General features: G+C 38.2%; 1 protein-coding gene across 1 annotated transcript in view; it reads right to left on the reverse strand.

Annotated features, from left to right (window-relative positions):
• The window catches only part of ncanb (neurocan b), a 128,442-nt gene that overhangs the window by 77,629 nt on the left and 25,857 nt on the right, over positions 1-24,956 (reverse strand). Inside the window, exons 2-3 of the mRNA XM_084416784.1 lie at positions 15,802-15,875; positions 5,962-6,354 (exon numbers count right to left, since the gene is read on the reverse strand). Of these exons, the coding sequence (XP_084272910.1) occupies positions 5,962-6,354; positions 15,802-15,875 (467 nt within the window). The remainder of the gene's footprint in view (positions 1-5,961; positions 6,355-15,801; positions 15,876-24,956) is intronic.

A 24,956-nucleotide genomic window follows, 5' to 3' on the forward strand; every position in this document is an offset into this window, starting at 1 on the left:
CTCTTTTTTGCTTCCCATTGGAGTTCAGGAAAGGCTCTGAGCTTTTAAAAATATTCAGTCTGTGACAAACATCTGGGGATGAGATATGTGGGACTCTCGTCCTCTGAGGGATGCCGCATCTTATTAAAAAAAGGGGTCAGAGTTTCCACGTCTCATTTCCCGAAGACATAATCAGAGGAGCCGAGGGTCAGATGTATGATCAGTTAGCTAAACTGTTCTGTTGAATGTTTGTAAAATATCACAGAATATATCTGTAGGTTAGCAAAGATTCACTCATTCATTGTGTTAAATAATGCAACCTTCGTTTAATTATATACAAAATTAATTATGTGCACCTATGCGCATCAATCGAGAATATTTTCCGAGGACGTATTTATAAGTAAACACGGATTGCCATAAATAAATATTCCTGTAAGTTGTCTTGACTGGTTTGTTCCCTTCATTATTGAGTACTTCGAGTTCAAAATTCCGATGCTGTAACACAAGGTGTGAAAACGTCTAAGGGTGGCGGATGCCTTTATTGACAGCGTTATTGCGATTTTCATAAAAGCTTGCAACAGTAATGGGAATTTTGTTTCAATTCTTTAATTGGTGAGCTTGAACTAATTAACCATTCAAACGCACATAGGAGTATGGAAGCATATGGGTAGCAATATTCAATTTGAAATGCAATATGTAAAATGGCAATGTATTTCTGTATTTAAATTGACATTTTCCATTACATTTGTGCAAAATGAAAATGAAAAATCAATTATATAATTTACATTTGCCATTTCATAACACTAGTTTTAATATAATAATAATAATAATTTGTTACATTTTTATATAGCGCTTTTTCTGAGACCTCAAAGCGCTTTACATATGGAAGGGGGGAATCTCCTCAACCACCACCAATGTGCAGCATCCACTTGGATGATGCGACGGCAGCCATATTGCGCCAGAACGCCCACCACACACCAGCTTACTGGTGGAGAGGAGACAGTGATGAAGCCAATCAGTGTATGGGGATGATTAGGAGGCCATGATGGACAGAGGCCAAGGGGCAGATTTGGCCAGGATGCCGGGGTTACACCCCTACTCTTTTTCTAAGGACATCCTGGGATTTTTAATGACCACAGAGAGTCAGGACCTCGGTTTTACGTCTCATCCGAAGGACGGTGCTCTTTTGGCAGTATAGTGTCCCCGTCACTATACTGGGGCATTAGGACCCACACAGACCACAGGGTGAGCACCCCCTGCTGGCCTCACTAACACCTCTTCCAGCAGCAACCTGGTTTTCCCAGGAGGTCTCCCATCCAGGTACTAACCAGGCTCAGCCCTGCTTAGCTTCAGTGGGCAACCAGTCTTGGGCTACAGGGTGATATGGCTGCTAAATTGAATACATATTTTAACGCTTTATAAGTTGCGAAATTAAAATGTATTACAGAAATGATTAGATATGTTTAATATGTTCAAGCAAAAACTGTAGCAAAATGATCATTTAAATGTTATTTTTATTAATTGCATTTACACTCACATTTAAGACACTTGCGATTGCATTTTCTTTAAATGTCCCGCAATGAATGTAGCAAAATTCAATGTGCAAATTGAACATGCATTCCGAGCCGATCACGTCCCCAGGCAACAGGAAAACATAGGCTATGTGTTACGTGTTTTGAGGTGTTGGAATGAAACACGGCGGCGGCAGAGCTGATACGAGTGTTAAATTTACTGGCAGACGAAGTGGAGCGTGAACAGAGAAATGGTAGTGTTTCCGAAGATTATTACGCATCTGGTGATAGAACCAGTATGATGTTGGAACGTCTGGGATCATTTTCTGCCTTATCAGGCGTCGACACCCGTTTGGTGTCAACATTATGCTTGTTGCATGTTGTTGTCTGATGCTGGACTGTGTTAATGATGGTTTTGTTTGGTATAAAATATTCTCATTGTCTGATACATATGCTTATCTTTATTCTTATTACTATTAACTATAATTACCCAATAATGTTAGAGATCCTACAGTTTTTCCTTACAAATGCATAGGCCTATTACTCTGAGATTACAGAATATGACATAGCTACCGAAAATTGTGACCACTCTTTATTTCAATAAAGTGACTCATGTGATGTATGACCATCTCCCATTTCTATTTTATTAAGCATATTGATCAGATTTTGATGAATCAATAGGTACAGTAGGGTCACGGAATCTGACAGGTCAAATTCATAGAGGACTAGCCTTTTTTGGGTGAATGTGGAGCAGGTCGGGGGCTGGCGACATCATCGTCTATAATTCAGTGTCTAATATTTAAAAAAACGAAGCTGCACAATTTTTTTTTTACCGGTACAAAACAAACAAACGAGACTATTTTGTGTGAATTTGGAGCATTTGGGGGGCTGAGTGACCTCAGAATGACCAATACATATTATTTTAATATCAAAGCAGCACAAAATAAACGTTTACCGGCACAAACGAAGCACAAACAATTGAGCCAATTTTGGGTGAATTTGGAACAGGTCGGGGGATGGTGACGTCATCGTCTATAATTCGGTCTAATATTTTAAAAACCGAACCAGAACAAACTAAACTTTTACCGGCACAAACGAAACACAAACAAACTTGACTATTCTGGGTGAATGTGGAGAAGGTCGGGGGGCTGGTGACGTCATCACCTGTAATTAAATGTCTAATATCTTAAAAACCGAAGCAGCACAACCAAAACTTTAACCGTTACAAACGAACGAGACTATTTTATTTGGAACATGTGGGGGGCTGGGTGACCTCAGAATGACCTATAAATATTATTTTAATATAAAAAAAACTGAAGCAGCAAAAAAAAAAAAAAAAAAAGTACAGCACAAACCTTCACAAACAAAGTAAAAAAGAATGAGCCTTTTTGGCGACGTTTTGCATTGGGTTGGGGGCGGGGCCAACTTCACGCAGTGATTGACAGGGTGGGAGGGCTCGGAATGCATTCTCAATTTGCACATTGAATTTTGCTACATTCATTGCAGGACATTTAAAGAAAATGCAATCGCAAGTGTCTTAACTGTGAGTGTAAATGCAATTAAGAAAAAAAACATTTAAAATATAGCTGCAAGCAGCAATTATCGGGGCCAAGCAGAATAAGACGACAAGACATGGCTGAAAGTGTCAGACCAACTGCAACAATGAGCAGTTAAAGACATTTAAATTGGATTTAAACTAAGGATTTTAGGCAAAATGGCTGAAAAATCATATAAACAATAATAAAAAATATGATTTAATTGATTACCACTTTTGACCAATAGGTGGCGCAGTTACAAAACTGATGTGATGTGGTCAGAGTGAAGTGACAATGACACATACAAAGGATTGGTGTCAATATGTCAAGGCATTGCAGAGATAAAGCCTGAATAGAAGCCCTTTGCTGCGGCGCTATAAGAAAACGGTTTTGTCTATTGACACGAAATCCATAACTTTTAGTCGGCACAGTCTGGAGATGATACGATTCGATTATGGTGAAAATCTGACAAACGGTCTAGGAGGAGTTCGAAAAAGTAGATTTTGAATGAAAATCAAGATGGCGGACAGGAAGTTCGGCCAAATAAGGAAAACTTGGTATCTATGTTCTCGGCTTGACCCAAGGAATCTATTGAGACCAGTGGCATTTCAATAGACAGATTTATTCAAAAGTGATTAGCCTTTTTGGAATTTTTTCAGTAGGTGGTCTGGAGATGATCTGTTTCAATTTTCGTGAAAATCGGAGCAACGGCCTAGGAGGATTTCGAAAAAGTAGGTTTTGTTGATAGGCCTTACGGTTCAAAAGTTATTAGCATAAACATGAGTGCAACTTTGGACAGTTGGTGGCGCTAGAGGGATTGGTTTTAAAACACCAAATTTGCTGTGGTGACAGATTGGACTGTCCTCTATCAGTGTAACAAATTTCATAACTTTCCCGCAAGCGGTTCTATGGGCTGCCATAGACTCCCAGAGCGGAAGAAGAAGAATAAGAACGGGAACACCTTCGGTGCTTGGCCCCTAATGATCATTTTGCTACAGATTTTGCTTGAATATATTAAACATATCTAATCATTTCTGTAATACATTTTCATTTTCATTTCAAAGTGTTAAAATATGTATTCAATTTGCATATTAAACCTAGTGTATGAAATGGCAAATGTAAATTTTATAATTGAATTATAATTTTCATTTTGCACCAAACGTTGCACAAATGTAATGGAAAATGTAAATTTAAATACAGAAATGCATTGTCATTTGACATATTGCATTGTCATTTTGCATATTACATTTCAAATAGAATATTGCTACCCATATGCTTCCATATAGGAGGAGGTTTCTGTTTTGAAATGAAAAAGTAGGCTACATGAGTATCTGCTTGTATAGTATTAATAATGCACTGGTCTCTCGTAATGCATTTTTAAGAGCCACTCTCTGTTGAGAGAAGTAATCCTCGTTAAGTTTTCCAATCACAAATTACGTTTTAATCATAATGGTTCATTTCGTTACCCTTCTCTGCTGGATGCCACTTAGGCCACATTCATCAAAAACGTGTTTATGTTTAACTTTATTTTTATTAATTTATTTTACTTTAAGAGTTCAATGATATCCTTTCCTTTTTCTGTGATAGATGGTGTGCTTGTTTTCTCTCCCTACTATTAGATATTTTTGTTTTTTGTTTTTTATTAGTGCTGCCAAATCGATTAATCACATCTAACATAAAAGTTTTTGTTTACATAATATATGCGTGTATTTTTATTTATTTAAAAATAAATATAATAAAAAAATATATATTTTATATGATATTTTTAATACTATTTTTATTCCTTACTTATCATTCTTTTATATTCTTTTTTAGTCCTTATTATTAGATTTTTTATTTATTTTTTATTTATATACATTTATTTAAAATGCAATTCTTTTTTTCTTTTTTTTTCTTTTTGTATTATTTTTATTATTTTTATTATTTTTTCTCATTATGTTGGCTTATATTTACATATTCTACAGTGGTTTTTTTTTCCCCCTTTACTATGATTATTACATATTTTTACTTTTGGTTTTAAAATATTTTTATTTATATAAATTTAACTATATTTCAAATAAACTTTTATTATGATTATTCATTATTTTATTATGAATATTATGAATATTATTGTTTTCTCATTATGTTGGCTTATATTTACATATTCTACAGTGTGTTTTTTTCCCCCTTTACTATGATTATTACATATTTTTACTTTTGGTTTTAAAATATTTTTATTTATGTAAATTTAACTATATTTCAAATAAACTTTTATTATGATTATTCATTACATTAGCTTACATTTACATATTCAAAACATTTTTCATAAATTGGGAGGTTTGCGCTATATGGCACAATAGCACTGAATTTTGGGAATCTATAATGATCATGATCTACTTTTGCGCTTAAAAGAATGACACAGACTTAACTGGAGGGTCACTACTGCAGTGCATTTAGCACCTGGTTACACCAGTTTGCTTAGTGAACAAGACGCAGGTTTTCGTGCTGAAATGTGCGAAAAACGCTGTTTGACGAATTCGCCCCATGCACATTTCCGCTCCACAGCCTCATGCAAACACAAGCACTGCAGTGCATATTGGCAGCGAATGAAGTCTAACTAACTTCATCAAGGTTTTGGCAGGAACCTGAGCATGCAGAAAATGCAGCAGCTGTTTGGGCCATGCCTCCTTGGACTGATCCGATGGAAAACGCCACCAGATGTGCAGGAAAACCAATCCTTAGCACTGTAATTGCACCAGATTTTCAGATTAAATAATATATCAAGTCATTCACCGAGCGCGTTTCACCCAGAGGCCTGCAAAACCACTGAAAAGGGACGTTAATTGCGAGATAAGTTTTTGCACAAAACACAAACCAGAGAAGAAAGAAGTCAACTGTGAATCTAATTACTATAATCACAGCTGCGTGTATTAGCATTCTGCAGAGCGCTACATTACCCGTGACCTGAAGAGGCACCGTATCTTGTTCGTCGTTAATGCCGACCACGACCTCACAGCGGTACATTCCCGAGTCGCTGGATCGCAGGCCTGTCAGCACCAAGCTGGCGTTGTAGCGGTTCTCCGGGTAACCCGGCAAGGTGACGCGACCCTGGAAGGCTTTCTTCACCTTGATTATATTGTCTTTAGCCACAAGGATCGATTGCTGCTTTTGTAGGCCGTCCGCGCCACGTTGACCCCACAGTTTGGTCCATTTGATGCGGGGCGGTTCGTTAGAAGGACTCGGGCGCAGGGTGAAAACACACGGCAGGAGGGCCGTACCCGACAGAGGCTCCTGGACCCTCTGGTGAGTCACTTTACGCATGTTCACCACAGTGTCACAGCTCACCATGCCTGAGGAAAGAGGAAAAATGACAAAACTGAAGTTTTTCAATAGACACAATAATAAATATTAGGCTGCTGTTCAAACCTACCCTAAGCACATTTTACTGTACCAGTCTTCTTTTATAAACCATTAAACTTGACCAACAGTTATCCGCTACAGAGTTAAAGCAGAAATAAGACCTTGAAATATGACATACTGCCCTACATACAGTACTTGTTTTACTGTACAAATCTTTTTTATGGAGCCTTCAACTTGGCAAATAGGACAAAATTAATATGATGAGGTCATGTCGTGTGACAATACATGTTCAGAAGTTTGGGGTCAGTAAAAATTGTTTCGATTTTTTCAAGAAATCAATACTTTTAAAGCAAAGATGCATAAACAAATGCTGATCTTTTGAGCTTTCTGTCCATAAAAGAATAATTAAAAACTGTTGTTTTTTTTACCAGCTTAACTATTCTCAACATTAATAATAATAAGAAATATAGCAGCATATCAGCATATTAGAATGATTTCTGAAGGATTGTGAGACAATGAAAACTGAAGTAATGATGCTGTAAATTCAGCTTTGACATCACAGGAATAAATATTTAAAATATATATTATTTTATTATTTAAAGGGATAGTTCACCCAAAAATGAAAATGCTGTCCTCATTTACTCACCCTCATGTTGTTCCAAACCTGTATGACTTTCTTTCTTCTGCTGAACACAAAAGAAGATATTTTGAAGAAAGTCAGTAACCAAACGACTGATGGACCCCATTGACTTCCATAGTAGGAAAAAAAAAATACTATGGAAGTCAATGGGGACCAGCAACTGTTTAATTACCAACCTTCTTTAAAATATCTTCTTTTGTGTTCAGCAGAAGAAAGGACATCATACAGGTTTGGAACAACATAAGGGTGAGTAAATGATGACAGCATTTTCATTTTTGGGTGAACTATCCCTTTAATACAGGTAATAATATTTCACAATATTACTGTTTTTACTATCAAATAAATGCAGCTTTGGTCAGCTTAAAACATTAAAAAATCTAATGTTGTTTGTATAATGTATTATTTTCTACTATTGATAAAAGCAGGCAACATACAGATTTGTGCTCTTCGAGAGAGACATACAAAGTTATTTAGCTAAAATCAATATTAATACATTATACAATAGTAAACAATTCATTATTTATACTCTCCCTATTTATAGTGTAACATAAATTCAGCAAACCCTGGCAGCAGTGACCGCACAGACAGTTGGAGGTATTTCACTAGTAATAATCCTTTTTGCCTCAAAGGTGAAAAAAAATTAAATAAAAAATCAATAAGAGGCATGAGCAAAATGGGGGTTGATGCATAGACGACAAAAAACCCAAGCACAGCGCACTACAGCGTTTTTTCTCATCACCAAGTGAAATGCAATTCCTTTTATGTACACTTGCATTATAGCTTACTATTAGTTCAAATAGGTATGCAGGGCCAGTCATCATTCTCATTTGCATATAGGAAGGTGAGAATATAATTGCTGCAAGACAGATTGAATGAATGACATGAGGTAAGGCGGAAGAAGAGAGGGTGCCGACTATTCCGAGCGAGCGCGCAAAAATTCACTGATTTATTTTCATTAGAGTGGGCTTTTGCCCAGCGCCTCGTGCCTGGCCTTGCCCTGCCGTAATTTGATTTGATTTAAATGTAAAGAATGGAGTCTTCCACCAGTACAGGGAAATGTCATCTCTCCCAACCCAACAACTCCCCACCATAATTACACGGAGAGATTGGGACGCTGGGTGAGGGAGATTGCACTATCCTGACTTTAAAGTGCTTTTTCATTTACTCTTTTTTTTTTATTAATTGATTCAACTATTTTAGTGTACTCTGGATACTTTTTATAAGTGGTATAAATGCCAAGAGGAGTTATATATCAGGGTTGGAAATTAACAAGGGCTTGGGGCAAAAATGGCACTAAGATGAACAAAAATGGCCCCTAATTTCAAGAACTGTCTCCGCACAATTAAGCTAGATCTATTATGGCTAGATCTATTAAAGTGAGATGTGAAATGAATGAAAAGTGCCGATTGTGGCATTACATTTACAGTCGGTTTGCTCACGTTGCATCAGATTTCTTTTTAGACGTGGTTTGCACCATTGAGCATTAAAACCAGTCACACACATTTCTGTTGAGCGTATGAATGCAATGTCCAATCAGAGGCGTTTTGATTCGTCACTTAACGCCGGAGTTGTTCACAGACTGAATTCTCAATCTGAATTTGTCAATTCTCTCATCATAAACAACAAGTGATACATAACTGTTTTTCAGCTCTTTTCAAATCAACCAAATTGTAAGCCTTATAAACTTATATTTACTAGGCCTACATATTTTTACAAACGCAGCTAAATCTAAATTTGAAAGCAAACAGCATCATCACTAGCCATGCTGTTGCGGTGCATATTTACAGTAAATGTGATGGCATAAATTCATCTATGATGACATTTAGCTGAAGCATGGAGGATAATGTCCTCTCTAACGGGCAACAGTCATTTGCAGGGAGTAATAGCGAATATCTTGGTAGAGATGATGGCAGCCCACTCGTCTAACGGCACTTATTCTCCGTCCCCACAGAAATGGACTGTACATAGGTGAAAACGCTAGAGCGAGTGCTTGACAACATCAATGGGAGGGGTAAATGGACCTGCAATTTTCTTGTTGAATCAAGACACATATCTTCACAAATATGTTACGAAGGAAATCGGTTAGCTGAGAGGAAAGGTTCGATTTGAGTGTGCTCTGTTAAGGGGCCCGAATCAGTAGTGGTGGTCAAATTTATAAATATATATATATATATATATATATATAAACATGTAACATATAATAATAATAATAATAATAATACACTTTAAATCGCTGATTATTTAAGTGAAAAATAAATGAATAAATCTGGAAATAACTATATTTGGGAATACATACATACATACATACATACATACATTAATTAATTAATTAATTAATTAATTACTTAATTAATAATAAATAAATAAAACTGTTTTTAAACTAAATAGAGAAAATACTAAATGAAGGGAAAATGTAATACAAAAAAATGATTCTGAATTAAATTATTAAAAATGAATAATATTTGTTTCATTATGTCATTTATACCATTATTTATTTTCCTATTACATATAATAATAACATAATACAATAATAACAACAATTGGCAAATATTGAAGTTTTATATATTAATTTGCATAACTGTTTTCGTTATTTCGAATAAATGTAATGCATATAAAATACACATTTAAATATTCAAGTTTTATACATGTATTTGCATAATTCTTTTTCATTTATATATATTATTATATTATATTATATTATATTATATTATATTATATTATATTATATTATATTATATTATATTATATTATATTATATTATATTAAACACTATAACTAGTAGATTATTTAATAACATTTTCAAAAACTGTTTGCCGGTTTGAAAGCAGCAGGACAACTGAAATCACTAGATTATAAATTAAAAATTGTTTGCATGTGAGCTCTGGAGAGGGATCGACAACTCCAACAACAAAGCACATGCTTTCCTTCCTTTCTGTCCTCCATCTCCGGGGAAGTCGTGCTCACGATAAGGGAAAGGCACAGAATTACCTTCCTGTTGCCTGAATTCACGCTTGAGGAGAATATAAGCAGTGAGACTGCAGAGCATGACTTTTTGTTTCCCCAAGCCCTCGATGCCCACATGCAAACACTGATAATTGCATTTATGCATGTTTCTCAGACGTATTTAAACAGATATGTTGTAAATTAGGCTGCTCTCCGGATACAGTTGTGCCAACAGTGTGTAAATTGTTTCTTCTGTAATGTTTTGTGTGCAAGCGTGATCTAATTTGCCACGTTAAATAACCAGAAATCAAATGCAGATACCTCCTTAAAAAACAAATTACACCTCGGAGTCAAGAAATAAAAGATTGCTTTGGTCCCACATGGGTAAATAATGAATGTAAGAAGCATAGCAAAATATACCAAATCTGCATTTAGATGGAAATATTTTTACAAGCATAACCCCCTGGAGATCGTCCTTTTGTTTGAAATCCTGCCGTTGTTTTTAATCTTTCCTCATCCATCTGAGGTCGAGCCAAAAAGAGGGTTACAAGGGGGAAGGACTAGGAAAGAGTTAAAAAAAAAGAAGAGACCACTCACAACTGCTTTTCTTGTTCATTGATGTATTGTGACTATTTGCCGTCCTCTTTGAACACCTGAAATGCATTAAGTGCTGTCAGAAGCCTTTATCATCCCAGAACAGGGAACACAAGGCAACAGCGTTCGTACGCATCTCCTACATGAATGTTTTTGTCCTTCTGCCTTTCTTTCTCTGCAGGCTAATGTAATTGGCTGCTTGCTGACAGTGGCCTTATTGTCTTCAATTACCCAGCAGCAACGAAATGACTGATCGATTGCGGGCCGGGGTTATGCTGACGATCATGCCTTCTGTAGTTATTTCCTTGAATCCTTTTGACAGTGATATTTGAGGATTTTATAAAATAATGGGCCTTTCATTACCACGCCGTCCGAAAGGAACACCGCAATTAATGATAATAAAACATAAAAGTCAGATATAAAAAAAGGTAATAAAATGCCATTAAAAAGACTAAAAGGAGCCTGATTCTATTAAGTGAAAAAGCCAACTACTTTCTTCACACAACCTTCATCTTAAAAATAACAGGCGGCATTCGGTAATGTTAATGCAAGCTACGAATGTCGCATTACCTACTTCCTTAAACATGCCTTAATTATTGCCGCGGCCACCAATGTAGAAAAGATAATGACCGTCACATAGAATGTGTACTGCCGTCTCTCTTTAGTGTGGAGAGAGAGAGCAGTGGCTACATATCTACAGGCATGCCATGCTAAATAATTTGTTTTTGTTTTCTGCATATACATGGTGTATAATAATAAGAAAAATAATAACAATGAGACAAGAAAATAATAATTATTTATTATTTAATATTTTTTAATTTATTTAATATAATAATAATAATTATTATTATTCACTGTAAAAAGTGAACAGTTGGATCAACTTAATAAAATTACTTCAATTGGTAACACCTAAAGAAATTAAGTTTTCTCAACTTAAATTATCACGTTTTATCGTGAAAAACGTGATCATTTAAGTTGAGAAAACTAAAAAATTTTAAGTTGATCCAACTGTTCACTTTTTACAGTGTTATTAAAAATAACTTGTGTTCCGCAATATTTTACTATTGTACATACATACATCTTCTTCCGCTTATCCGGGGCCGGGTCGCGGGGACAGCAGTCTAAGCAGAGATGCCCAGACTTCCCTCTCCCTAGACACTTCCTACTGCTCTTCCGGGGGGACACCGAGGCGTTCCCAGGCCAGCCGGGAGACATAATCCCTCCAGCGTGTCCTAGGTCTTCCCCGGGGTCTCCTCCCGGTGGGACGCGCCTGGGAAGGCGTCCAGGAGGCCCGAGCCAACTCAGCTGGCTCCTCTCAATGTGGAGGAACAGCGGCTCTACTCTGAGCTCCTCCCGAGTGACCGAGCTCCTCACCCTATCTCCAAGGCAGGGTTTCTCAAACTCGGTCCTGGAGGGCCACTGTCCTGTACAGTTTTTGCTCCAACCCTGATCAAACACACCTAGCTGTGAGTTTCTAGTGATCCTGAAGACATTGATTAGCTTGCTCAGGTGTGTTTGATCAGGGTTGGAGCTAAACTGTGCAGGACAGTGGCCCTCCAGGACCGACCTGCTCTAAGGGATCACCCAGCCACCCTACGGAGAAAGCTCATTTCGGCCGCCTGTAGCTCAGCTCCTTCACCACAACAGACCAGTACATCAACCGCATTACTGCAGAAGCTGCACCGATCCGTCTGTCAATCTCCCGTTCCATCCTTCCTTCAAGACCCCAAGATACTTGAGGCAGGAACTCTCCACCAACCTGAAGTGGGCAAGCCACCCTTTTCCGACTGAGAACCATGGAGGATTTGGAGGTGCTGATTCTCATTTCAGCCGCTTCACACTCGGCTGCAAACCGTCCCAGTGCATGCAGAAGGTCCTGGTCTGATGAGGCCAACACGACAACATCATCCACAAAAAGCAGAGACGAATTCGTGTGGTCCCCAAACCTGACACCCTCCGGCCCCTGGCTGCGCCTAGAAATTCTGTCCATAAAAATCATGAACAGAACCGGTGACAAAGGGCAACCCTGTCGGAGTCCAACATGCACCGGGAACAAGTCTGACTTACTGCCGACAATTATTATTATTATTAAAATAAATAAATACGTGATAAATTAGCTTGTGTTCTGCAATATTATGCTAATGTGTGTAATAAAAATAAACCGCAAAGAAATGCATTGAAAGACCCTATATGAACCGAATTCTTTACATGGCCTTCCCTTGAAAAAAAGACAGACAGCCTTCAGTGATGTTAATTGGACTGCGAATGTTAAATACTAGACCTCCTCAAACGCTCGTTAATGGTTTCCATGAGAACAGAGATACAAAGCTAATGCAATGACGAATCCGTAAGTGTACTGCGATTTCTTTTTAGTGCCGTGGCCATTTTTACAGGCCGCCATTTGGCAAACTGCCCATTTTTGTCGGTATTCTCCCTTTGCTCTTTCTTTCAGTTACCTAACCACAGGCCGAGACTGTCCTGTGGCGTCTAATTGCACAAGCAATCGCAATGCACGCGCTGAGCTTGAAACATTCATATATCCAAAGAATTTGTGACAAACTCGCGAAAATATTCGCAACAGGAGCCAGTAGCCTTGAAGTAAATCTACATATGCATCATTTCCACAGAATAAGGGCTGTTTGTTTGATTCCCACTCTTAAGTAGGACCTCCAATGGTGTCTTTCATCCACTGCCACCGCAGATACAGCCTCCTCCAAAACGGTGTTTGAGAAGTGGAATCATTGGATTAAAAATGAACAGGTGTGCTTATATGGTGTCAAGCACACGCAGGCCGTCGTAATGACATTCCCTTTCTGAAAGCGTCTCGCATGAGATGCTCTCCCCCGGAAACCCCCCAGAGGTTCCCGACATATTCACAACGCCATGAATATTAACCGAGCCCAGGGTGTCTGAGCTCAATATCTCCTGTCTTCCTTCCTGTCTCTTGCTCAAATATACACACATACATAAAGATACTCTGAGTCCAGAGGCTTGACTACATTTCCTGCTCTCTGCTAGGTAATAGCACATTTATTTAGCGTGATATGAGGATGCTAACTTAAGTGTGCCCAACTCTCACATAAACTGTGGCAACTTATGCATGAGAATTGTACCATTAAACTTACTTGAAACTAAATTGCAGACTGATTGAATACTGTACATTATAAAACTTTATGATTCAAGATCTCAAGAAATTTCAACAGGGTTTTCATGTAAAACGAGAATTGGTCAAAACTCCATTTGAGCTTGATTTTGTAAGAATTTAAAAAATATAATGACCCATGCAAGTGTCTGACCATATATAAATCCACAATATCAACTCTGACACAGTGTTTAAAAAACATAGTTTTTTTTTTTTCCTATTTCCTGAAAAGTAGCGGTTTTGGACAAACAAGGTTTCTGCCCGACAGCGACAAATTATTACTTAACAAATAAAAATACTAAAAATATTGAATTTTCCACTTTGTTGTACTAATGTATTGCTCCTGACTAAACTTAGATACAATTTCTCAAATTAAAAAACACCACTTAAACAACAAATGTTACCAAATATTACTAAAATAGTTTTCATGATGGACGACTGGTGCAACCTTACCCTAGTTAGTAGATGATGAGAGAAGGGAATCAGATATTTAACACTCATGGAGACAGTGTCCTTATTTACACCACGGGCGTCCCTTGAGAGGGGTTTCGATGGAGAGTGAGGCTAAGAGTGTGAGGAAATCTTTGTGCATATTATTATGAGCAGCCTCTATTTATCTCGCTCACTGCTGCTGACACTAGAAAAGAAAAGTGCGCGGTGGACCTCAAGTGCCAGACCAGACACCAAGCAACTGGTGCAGATGGCAGCGAGCAGGTCAGGGACCGAGAGACTCGGCCTGCAACCCTGCGAGTGCCCGATAAGAACCTGGTGTCGTCTGAAATCAGAGGAGGCCGGTCTGTGAAACAGTGCTTGCAACGCAGCCTTGCCAAAGTTCTTACTTGGGACCTGGTCTCGCACAGCTGAGCGTGAAGCTTTTGCATGTACAAAAGGCTTTAGACGGCGTATAGGATTCAGCCCCGCACAAGCTTTGCATCAGTGTCTTCCTTTTTTATGGCACGTGAGCACGGTATCACCGCCACTGAGAGCCAATACAGGCATTAGAGTGAGTGATGACAAGTCTTTAGGTGGCAATGTGAGGAAATGAGGCTTTCTGCAGATGAAAGTGTTCCTTGCGCACTCTCTATTTACTGCAGATGGAAGCAGCGGAGGGCAGAATCCAGCCGACGGGGATTTATAACCGATGTCCAAAAGGGCTCATCAGTGAATGTTCAGGGAAAGGTGTGCGCCGGTAATTACCACAAGATGAAAGGACTAGAGAATTTTTTTTTAAAGGGATGGTTCACCAAAAAATGAAAATTCTGCTATCATTTACTCACCTCGTTACAAACCTGTACTACTTTCCTTCTTTAGTGGAGGACAAGAGACGATATTTTGAATGCTTGAACTTTTTGTGCATACAATGAAAGTCAATGGGGTCCAAAAACAACATCCCTCATTGTATGGACAAAGAAAAACTGTTTTTGTTCTACAAAAGAAATAAAGTCATACCATTTTAAAATGAATGTTGACAGAATTGTCCTTTTTAGGTGACCTATCCCTTTATGGAACATGGCAGAGGGGAAAACACTGAGTCTCTTTACAAACGACAAGCTCTTTCAATAGGGTAGGTCACCAAAAAAGAAAAGAAAAGAAAAACTATCAATAGACAGACAGACAGACAGACAGACAGACAGACAGACAGACAGACAGACAGACAGATAGATAGATAGATAGATAGATTGATAGATAGATAGATAGATAGATAGATAGATAGATAGATAGAATAGTTAGACAGACTGTTAGATAGACACAGAACGACAGACAGACTATTAGATAGACAGAACGACAGACAGACAGACAGACAGACAGACAGATAGATAGATAGATAGATAGATAGATAGATAGATAGATAGATAGATAGATAGATAGATAGATAGATAGATAGATAGATAGATAGATAGATAGATAGATAGACAGACAGAATAGTCAGGGTAGGTTGCATTTCTTTTTGTCTCTCTGTGAGAGAAAAAAAGCGCTAATTCAGCTGTTGGTTTCGGACTTTTGAAATTTGAAAAAGTTGTTACTGAATCAACCAGTACATTTGATTGACAACTGTGCTTCCCACGACTGAACAGATAAGAGTAGATGAACGCTCAGATTGAAGAGAGAATGACTCACTGTGTTCCAGGGTGAAGAGTAGACACACAGCCAGGAGAGGCTGGAGCGCAGTCAAGCGGAGCTCCCCCAGCATCCTGAAGGACAAACAGAGAAAAAGACACAGAGAGGTGGATTCATTATCATTTCAGTCATGTCAAAATTAATTAAAATCAAACTACCAAAGCCTGCTAGTGCATTTTCAGTCTTTCTTTTTCCAGTTTATAGGAATTAAATAACCTATCAAAGGCTTGATAGGTCAAAATATTCAAGCAAGCCTCTCAATCTTGATGGCCTATTGCAAAAAAAAAAAACATTTGTGCTAACCTTAACCTGAATGTGGTGACTCTACCATTTAAGTGATGTACGTTAAGCACAAAAATCATTAGTTATCACTGCAGTTTTCAAGAGTACAGCATTTTTACCAGTATTTTACAGGATGTAAACAGCAGTGAAATAACTCCCAACAGATCACTTTCATGAATCTTTCAAAGACAAGCTTTTTTTTTTTTTAGATGTAATACATTTTCAGAGTACTGGCTGATCAAACCTCAAGATAGAAAACCAAGATGGATAGAATCATAAATATATAAACATACATTGAGCCCTATCTTACACCCGGCGCAATGCAGAGCCAAGCGGGATGCAAGTGTTTTTTGCTAGTTTCAGTCCGACGCAGTTATCATTTTCACGTCCTGCGGCACGTTGTTTAAATAGCAAATGCATTTGCGCCCATTTGTGCGCCCATGGGCGTGCTGGTCTGAAAACGAGGTGTGTTCTGGCGCATTGTTGGCACGTTGCTATTTTGAGGCAACAGAAATAGACTGTGCCATTGACCAACTGAAACCTGGTCTAAAGTCAATGGCGCAATCTTTTTTTATTTTTTATTTCAAGAGTACGTTAGTAATGTACGCCTATAGGCGGGTCCACAACGCGTGTACACTCTTCTTATTACACACACAGGGATGCACAGCAGCACACAAACATGCCAAATATTTAAAATAAAAGGATTACAATGTAAAAGATTATTATTGTGCACATAAAGATATGGTGGAATCCGGCTTGTCCCGTAGAGGGGTCTGCTTGCGCACTTTTACCTCGCGTACGAGCAGATCCATTTGCGCTCTGGAGATGGCATCAGTCTTTCCACTATCAAATTCCGTCATGTAAATAGCGAATCTGCCATGGCGCGAGCACAACTGGCATTTAAAGGGAATGGGAGATAAGACTCTGATTGGTTTAAACGAACGTAAATCCCAAAACAGAACCATTACGCATTAAGAGAATAGGGACAACCCTTTTACACCATGCCGACCATTTTTCCCGCCGTTAAACTAGCAAAAGTGGATTCGGACACGACCTAAGTGAACTTGCGCCCAGCGTTTTAGACCATGCACTTAGATCGTTAAAACAGGGCCCAGAATGTTAGACAGAAGGACATAGAGAGAAGGACAGACAGAAAGATAGAAAGAAATGAATAGAATGACAGATAGATACACATATGGATAAACAGACAGATCGCACCGGCTACCTAGTTCCCATATCTACAAATCACTCAGCTAGGTTTGTTTTCATTATTTAGGGCCACCAAACAGATTAAATGCCCGACATCCCCAATCTACATTATTACAGGCAGAAAGTCTTCAGTACAAACCAAGTGTGAGAGAGAGACAAAGAGCCGCCAGTAAATAATAGATTCTGCAGATTCGACTCGCTGTAGCCAAGGGCGAAATACAAGCCACTGTCTGAGAGATTGGACAGGGATAACCAGTGTACATTTCAGCAGGCCACTCACCTGCTCTGATTCAAAGACGAGCGCAAGGACAAAGAGAGAGGTGCGCTTACCAGTGCATCAAAATGAATGAGACAATCGGTTCATTTGCGACCGCACAGTCGATTAATCGCTGGACATTAATTTGATCTCATCTGATGGGTTAAATGGACAGCTTGTCAATTAAATCAAAGATTCTAGCATCTTTCTTCTCATACTTCTTTGTTCATTTCCAACATGTGGAAGGTCTATTTTCTGTTCCTGACCGTGTGACCACCGTTAACTTACATCTCTGCCGGGAATCATGGGAGCCTATCTCGTAATTGTATCTGCAGGTTGGAGCTGTGCAGTTTTTGCTGGCTGTTACAGCCAGGTGACAGATGACAAACCAAGAACCTCCTACATGGAGGTAGGCGAGCGCTCACAAGCAAAAACTAAGACAAACCCACACACATACTAAAAGAAACTGATACTCAAATGAAAGGAAGCCAATATGCTTTCAGACAATGGATCTGGTGGAAGGTTTGGTGTATAAATGCCTACAAACACGGAGTCCCTTACAGCTCAGTCCATGAATCTGTTTGTATCGTAAAATTTCTTTCTCAAAGGTTTTTCAAGAAATAGCACGGTTTAGATGCTGCCCACTTCCTCTTCACAGTGGGAAGGCAATTGTGTGCTGGCATGCAGTAATCCTGCTGTTGTCTTGCCCAGCCTGGGCTCTCTGATCCTGGCAAAACATCACGCCAGACCTCTGTAGACTCCCACAGCCTCCGGCCTCCATCAACTCATCCCGAGTCAGTCTTGTACTCTTGTTAGGGCTAAAGCAAGCATCACTTCTGTTTAAACCCGGGGGTTAGAGGTTTGTTCACATGAAGAGAGGTGCACCATTTAAAAAAAAAAAAAATTGTATTTCCACCTGGTGGACATTCAACAAGTAAAAAAAAAATCCATTAAAGGTGGGACCCAACCGTAATTATTGACCAGAATATTTGGGGTTTTGGGTACTTCAGCTTCAGCACACATATCATACATAGAATTACCCGTAGCTCTATACGGTTGAGTCTACAAATGTTGAGCAGCAAGCTCATTGGCTGCAGATGTGGCATGAACCAATCACCTTGTGCCGTGTAGTTAACGATGTAAATATCATCAGTTTGCGTTAAGGACCCATTAGCCTGCGCCATCTAGAGTTTCATGACAGAACTTGGTGTGTGTAAATATATATTTACACACACACACATATATATATATATAATTTTAACTCGTATTTGGCATTTGGCTAGTGTTCATTTAAATATATGTATGTATATATATATATACAGGGCCTAAAATGAACACTCACCAAGTGCCAAATGCGAGTAAGAATTTGCGTTAGCGAGTATATGAAATGGTGTCACTCCCCAGTTGGCCAGTAACATTTTTATTAATTCTAACAAAGCATGAACGTGAACAGTTGACGGGCAAGCACTGTATCATCACGAAAGTTTAAGCCTTGACAATTTAAATATTCAACCGCAACAAGACGCAAAAGGGAGCTTTAACTAAAAATATTAATCACGTGCGTTAACGCATTAATCTGACAGCACTAAAATATATATACATGTATACACAACACAAATACAAAAACTCACAGGAGAAACGATAGAGAATGTTCTTTGATTTTTTTTCCCATGGGCAGAAACTCAAGGAGAACAGTTACAAAACATCTTAATGCATCCGTCATTGGCAGCCTTGCCACTGTGAGTTATTGGACACGGTCATGAATCAAGCTAAAGTGTTGCTCCCTCAAAACACACACATACACACCACACTTCAATACAAACACAGGAGATATGAGCATCCTTTTTTCCATGGCAAGACATAACAGAGTTTTCTGTAAATGTCTTTTACATGGTGCATTTGCAAAGCGGGTCTTTTATCAGCTTCCCTGAAATGTTTATTGTATCTTTATGCTTTGTCTCTACAAATCGTGGCGTTTCTCCAAGACAATTCACGAGTGGGTTAAAAGCTCACGTCTAAACCCCCAGATCTCTATTTGTGATGCAAGACAAACACATTGTGCCTTGAGGGGCACCATAAATGCACCAAACAAACAAATAAATGAATCACAGACATTCATTTCTGTGTGTTTGTGTGCAAGAGAAAAAGAAAAAAAGAAAAGGAAAAGAAAGAAAGTGCACCACAATATGAGCACTAAAACTGTGCATTCAGTCTATTGTATGGTTGATACAGATGGTGGGTCAGCCTGTCGCCATTAGCAACGACACCGGTATCAACACAGACAGGAAGTGTCAATCACTCTGGGGAGTGACCTGGTCCAGAAGGTTGAAAAGAAAAGAGAAGAAAAAAAGGAAAACAAAACAAAGACCAGCATTCATTTCCATGCCATTGCAGACTGGTTGAAGGCTCTGAAACCACAGCGTCAGTAGCTTCCTGTAAAAACTAGGTCTTACCAGCTTAATGTGGTCAAGCTACAATTTGGAACTGGGTAGATGGGTTTATGCTGATCTACCAGCTCTAACCAACTTAACCAAGATGAATTACCATGTAAAAACCAGGTCCACCAGTTGCTAGTCCACATGACCATCTATCCTGTCCAGTTAGATAGCTAGATAGATATTGGTCAGAGAGATAGAATGATAGACCAATAGAACGATAGACAGAGCAAATAAAATGAACAATAGATTGATAGAATGACAGATAGAACAATAGATAAACAAAACAATGACAGAACGACAGACCGAACAAACAAATGATTGATTGTTAGGTGATCAAATTAAAGGAAGATCGAACAATAGAACAAACAAGAACGACAGATAAACAATAGACAGAACAAACAGACAAACATTAGATAGATAGAATGAAAGGCCCTGTTTACACCTGGTATTAAGATACGTTTTGATCGATCGGATCACAAGTAGAAGTGGGAGACACATTTTCGTTTACACCTGGTGTTTTAATAAGTCTTTTGTCCACTTTTGACCACTTCTGTCCTGATTTCTTCGAGGGGAGGGATAATGGGCGAGTAAATATATGGGCTTTTTCATATCTTTCAATTTAATGTACAAAATAAGCTTGCAGAATTTAAATATGAACACGCTAGAAGACGAGGGATTAACATACGGAGATAGCTTTCATTTCTGCTCTGATAACCGAATGCGGTGAGTGTGTGCTAGAAATCAGGAATGGTGAGAGAACATTGTGCTTGGTACATTTTTCGTCTTCAAACCAACTTTAGGTCTCCAGCCGACAAAATTAGAAATGGTCACGAATCACGCATTAGGTCAGTAGGCGGAGAGTAGGTCTTTTGCGGCACATTCGACCGCATGAGCGTTTACACTACGAAAGCAATCCAGTCGAATGCGTTTTTGACAACCTCTGGAAGTGGTCGAAAGTGGACAAGCTCAAAATGTTTTAGACCCCATTTACACCTGTATTTAGCGTTGTCCACTTGTGATCCGATTAGGGCTGAAACGATTAGTCGACATTGACAATAAAAAATTGTCTACAAATATCTTTGTTGTCGAGTAGTCGTTTGATCTCACGTGACCTAATGTAAGGGCCTGCAATATCGCGATTTGACCGCTACGCCGCTGTAGCGCTAGAGTGTAATGCAGCCGTTACAAATGCTATTGCGGTGGAAGAAAACACAGCGCGAATTATGACGGAGTGCAAACGAATCCGAATTAGCAAGGTGTGTGAAAGTTGCACAAATCTTCAAACCTAGAATGCTGTCATGTGCAATACATGCAAGGCAGAACTTGCTTTTCACGGGAGCACAACATGCATGTTAAAGCACTTAAAGAGGAAACAAGAGGAGCCGGTGAGAGATGAATGTTCTCCAGCTGGAGCTAAATAACTAGCAGTAAATCTCTTTATTAGAGAATGCAATACTACTAATAATAGCAATAATATTAACAATAATAATATAATTACAGTAATGTGATGATTTATTTTTGCATAGAATAAAGCTTGATCGAGCTTATAGGAGTCAGGGCTGTTTTTATTATTGTAACACTATTAGGTATTACGGTCTTCACTTGCCTTTATTTTGTTTCATATTCATGAAGACTTGCAAAAGGAGATGTTATGAAGAATATCATGTCAGTTAATTTTTCATACTGGAAATTAAAAGGTGAATGAGAATGTCTCTGTCAGCTCAATTGTCAATTTTTTTTACAAAATGTTATTATAATAATAATTGTTTGCAGTTTAAGTTTGTCTGTAATGCAGCTGATTATTTTTTATTTATTTATTTTTTCTATTGAAAGAGAACAGAATATTTAACCAATGCTTAGAGAGCATTTGTGTGTGATTTGAGTTGGACAGAAATCTGAAAACTTAAAGAGAATGACCTGTTTAGTTGGCTCAAAGTTCTTTAAAACAACCATTTCAAAAGCTGAAGTGATTTTCTTTTTTTATATTATAGTTACTTAGAATATGTATAACTCAGTGTTTTAACTATTTGAAAAAGCTGAATAATCATTCCAAACTTACTGATTAGTCGGCGAAATAATCGACGATTAGTCGATTAATCGTTCTAATAATCGTTAGATTAATCGATTATCAAAATAATCGTTTGTTGCAGCCCTAGATCCGATCGACCAAAACGCATCTTACTTCCAGGTGTAAACAGGGACATAGAATGTTAGAACGAACGATAAAACAAACTATCAGATAGAATGTCAGATAGACAGAATGAACAACAGAATTTAAGTCAGATAAAAAGAATTACAGGAAGAACGACAGTCATAAAACAAACAACAGAAAGAACGACAGTCATAAAACTAACGACAGAATGTAAGTCAGATAAAAAGAATTACAGGAAGAACGACAGTCATAAAACAAACAGAAAGAACGACAGTCATTAAACTAACGACAGAAAGAATGCAAGTCAGACGGATGGATGGATGGATGGAACATCAAATGGATAGAACAAATGACAGGAAGAACGAACAATACAAAGAAAGAATGATAGATAGAATGAATGATAGATAGAAACAATACAAAGAGAAACAATAGATAGAGAGAGAATGAATGATAGAAACAGAATCCGGCTCTAAATTTATTGTGTAATTGTGCATCTCTTTACCAAGGTTAAAAAGAGCAGCGACTCTAATTTACATATTCAAAAGAACAAATTGCAATATATACCAGCCTGGCATCTGGGACATACTGTAGAGTGCCATGAAAAAGTTGGATACTGATGCGGAGTCTACGCTGCCAGCTGGGACAATGAGACTGTGCAGTAAAACTCCTGCATATGCATTTAGACAAGTCACTCAAGCACACCATATGGTCAGACGCACAACACGGGATATTCCACTCCCTGACCAGCACGATGGATGAATATTTAAGATGTTTGCTCTCATAATTGGCATCTTAGTCAAAAGTGGATTGAAATAACAGTGTGAATCTCACCTCATTACTAGACTTTTCAAGCATGTGAACACGCAGGTGCGTGTTGCATTCGTCTGGCAGCCTGTCGCGCATGTTTACGCGTGTGTGTGTGTGTGGGTCCTCTTTTACTGACATGAAAAGATGCAATTAAGCAGCAGACGGACATAGAGGCGGTCGACACATTAGCACTGCGCTAGTGCAAGTATGCCGTCACCCACAGACACAAACTGAAGTGGTTTTCACACATCCCATTGCGTGATCTCAATGGGCACTGATTGCCTTTAATGTAGCAGGATGCTGCCAGCGTGCCAATGAGGGAACGGGAGTTCGTTTCCGCAGCGAGAGTGTCAATATGTCCGTTCCTTTCACTTTTTTCCCCTTTTCGTCCTTATGATGTTCACAGACTAGTCTCTAACCCTGCTGAGTAAAAAAAAAACTAAAAAAAAACAAGGAATGTTTTTCTCACCATCCAGATCGGGAGATTTTGACACAGGAAATATGTCTGGCTGATGTAAAAACAAAAGGGCCAATTCATTTCTTATAGGCTCAATTTGCATCTTTATTTATGTCTGAAATAGTATGCGAGATTAGAATTATTGCACCCCAAATCATAGTGTTGAAAATAGTATGGCAATGGTGTACAACTATCGTATTTCCAGTACATTTTCATCATGTGCATAAAAAGTAGTGGGGAAACTGAGGGGAAAAAGCATGCATGGTATTGAAAATACCTGTGGAACACCATGTTCTAATCTAGCATTCTATTTTGGATTTAAATGTGTATGCAAACTGTAATTATATGCATACTAATTATATGCAAACGTTGAAAATCTGTGTAATAGTACACTTTAGCTTTGGTATTTATTTTTTTAAAAAACTGTATAGATCTAATGGGAATTTCATACAGTTTTACAGCAAAATACGAATAAACGTACAGTTTTCGGAAGTGATGCAGTCATGCAGTGAAAAAACATAAATTGACATTCATCTCTGTGTGACAGCTTACGTTTGATTTTTTTTTTTTTTTATTGAAATAACAGTTTCTCCTGAGTTCTTTCTTATCAGTTATATATATATTTTGTTATATATGGCTTTAAGTTTTAATAATTCGTTTTAACATTAGCTCCTTTCACACACGGTAAATTACCGTAAAATTGCCAGAACGAATTTACCAGTAAATTCAAAAATGTGCTGTTCACACAAACAACAGCGTTCAGGCTTTTTACCGGTAACAGACCATTCACACATCAGTTCCAAAATACTGGTAAACTCTGTGATGATGTCATTAACCGGAAGTTTACGCCTTGTTCCTAAAGAAGGCTAGTTATTTTATCATACGTGACAGTGTCGCTAACTCTTGTTGACAGATCTCTTCATAGGCCCGGACGAGGAGAAGCACTTTCGGTAGTTTCGTAGTAGTTTCAGTATCACTCCAATTTGAAGACATTTGTAAACAGCGCTAAGTAAACGCATACGTAAAAATCATCTGCGTCATATGAATGGCCCAGAGCTGTTGCTCTTTCAACGGCTTCTGATTGGCCAAAATCACTTCTAACGTCAGCACGTTCTAACCTCGTACATGCAAAATGCTGGTAATCTCCATTCCGCGTTCATACAGCACATATACCGGCAATTTACTGGTAATTTTACATCATCGCTTGCTGGTAAATTGCCGGAACCAATTTACCAGTATATTTGAAAAGGTCCTGTTCACGCATGATCTGTTACCGGTAATTTACCAGTAAAGACTGTGTGAAACGGGCTATTATTTCATTTAATGAAATTTACTGTAAATTGTACAATAAAGTGTTGCTGCCATGTTTTTTACACTGTAGATAGTTTGAGGCATGGATTCAAACCTGCATTTTCCAAATGAGCACCAAAAGCTCATCGCATCTGGAGTAGAAACTGCTAAGCCAAGACTTAATCATCCAAACCCAAGTGAAATGAAACTATTGATTTCAGTTAACAAGCACCATTGAGTAATTTACCTTTTATAGACCTTAGA

This window comes from Rutilus rutilus, assembly GCF_951802725.1.
Source record: "Rutilus rutilus genome assembly, chromosome: 8".
NCBI classification, from domain to species: Eukaryota; Metazoa; Chordata; class Actinopteri; order Cypriniformes; family Leuciscidae; genus Rutilus; species Rutilus rutilus.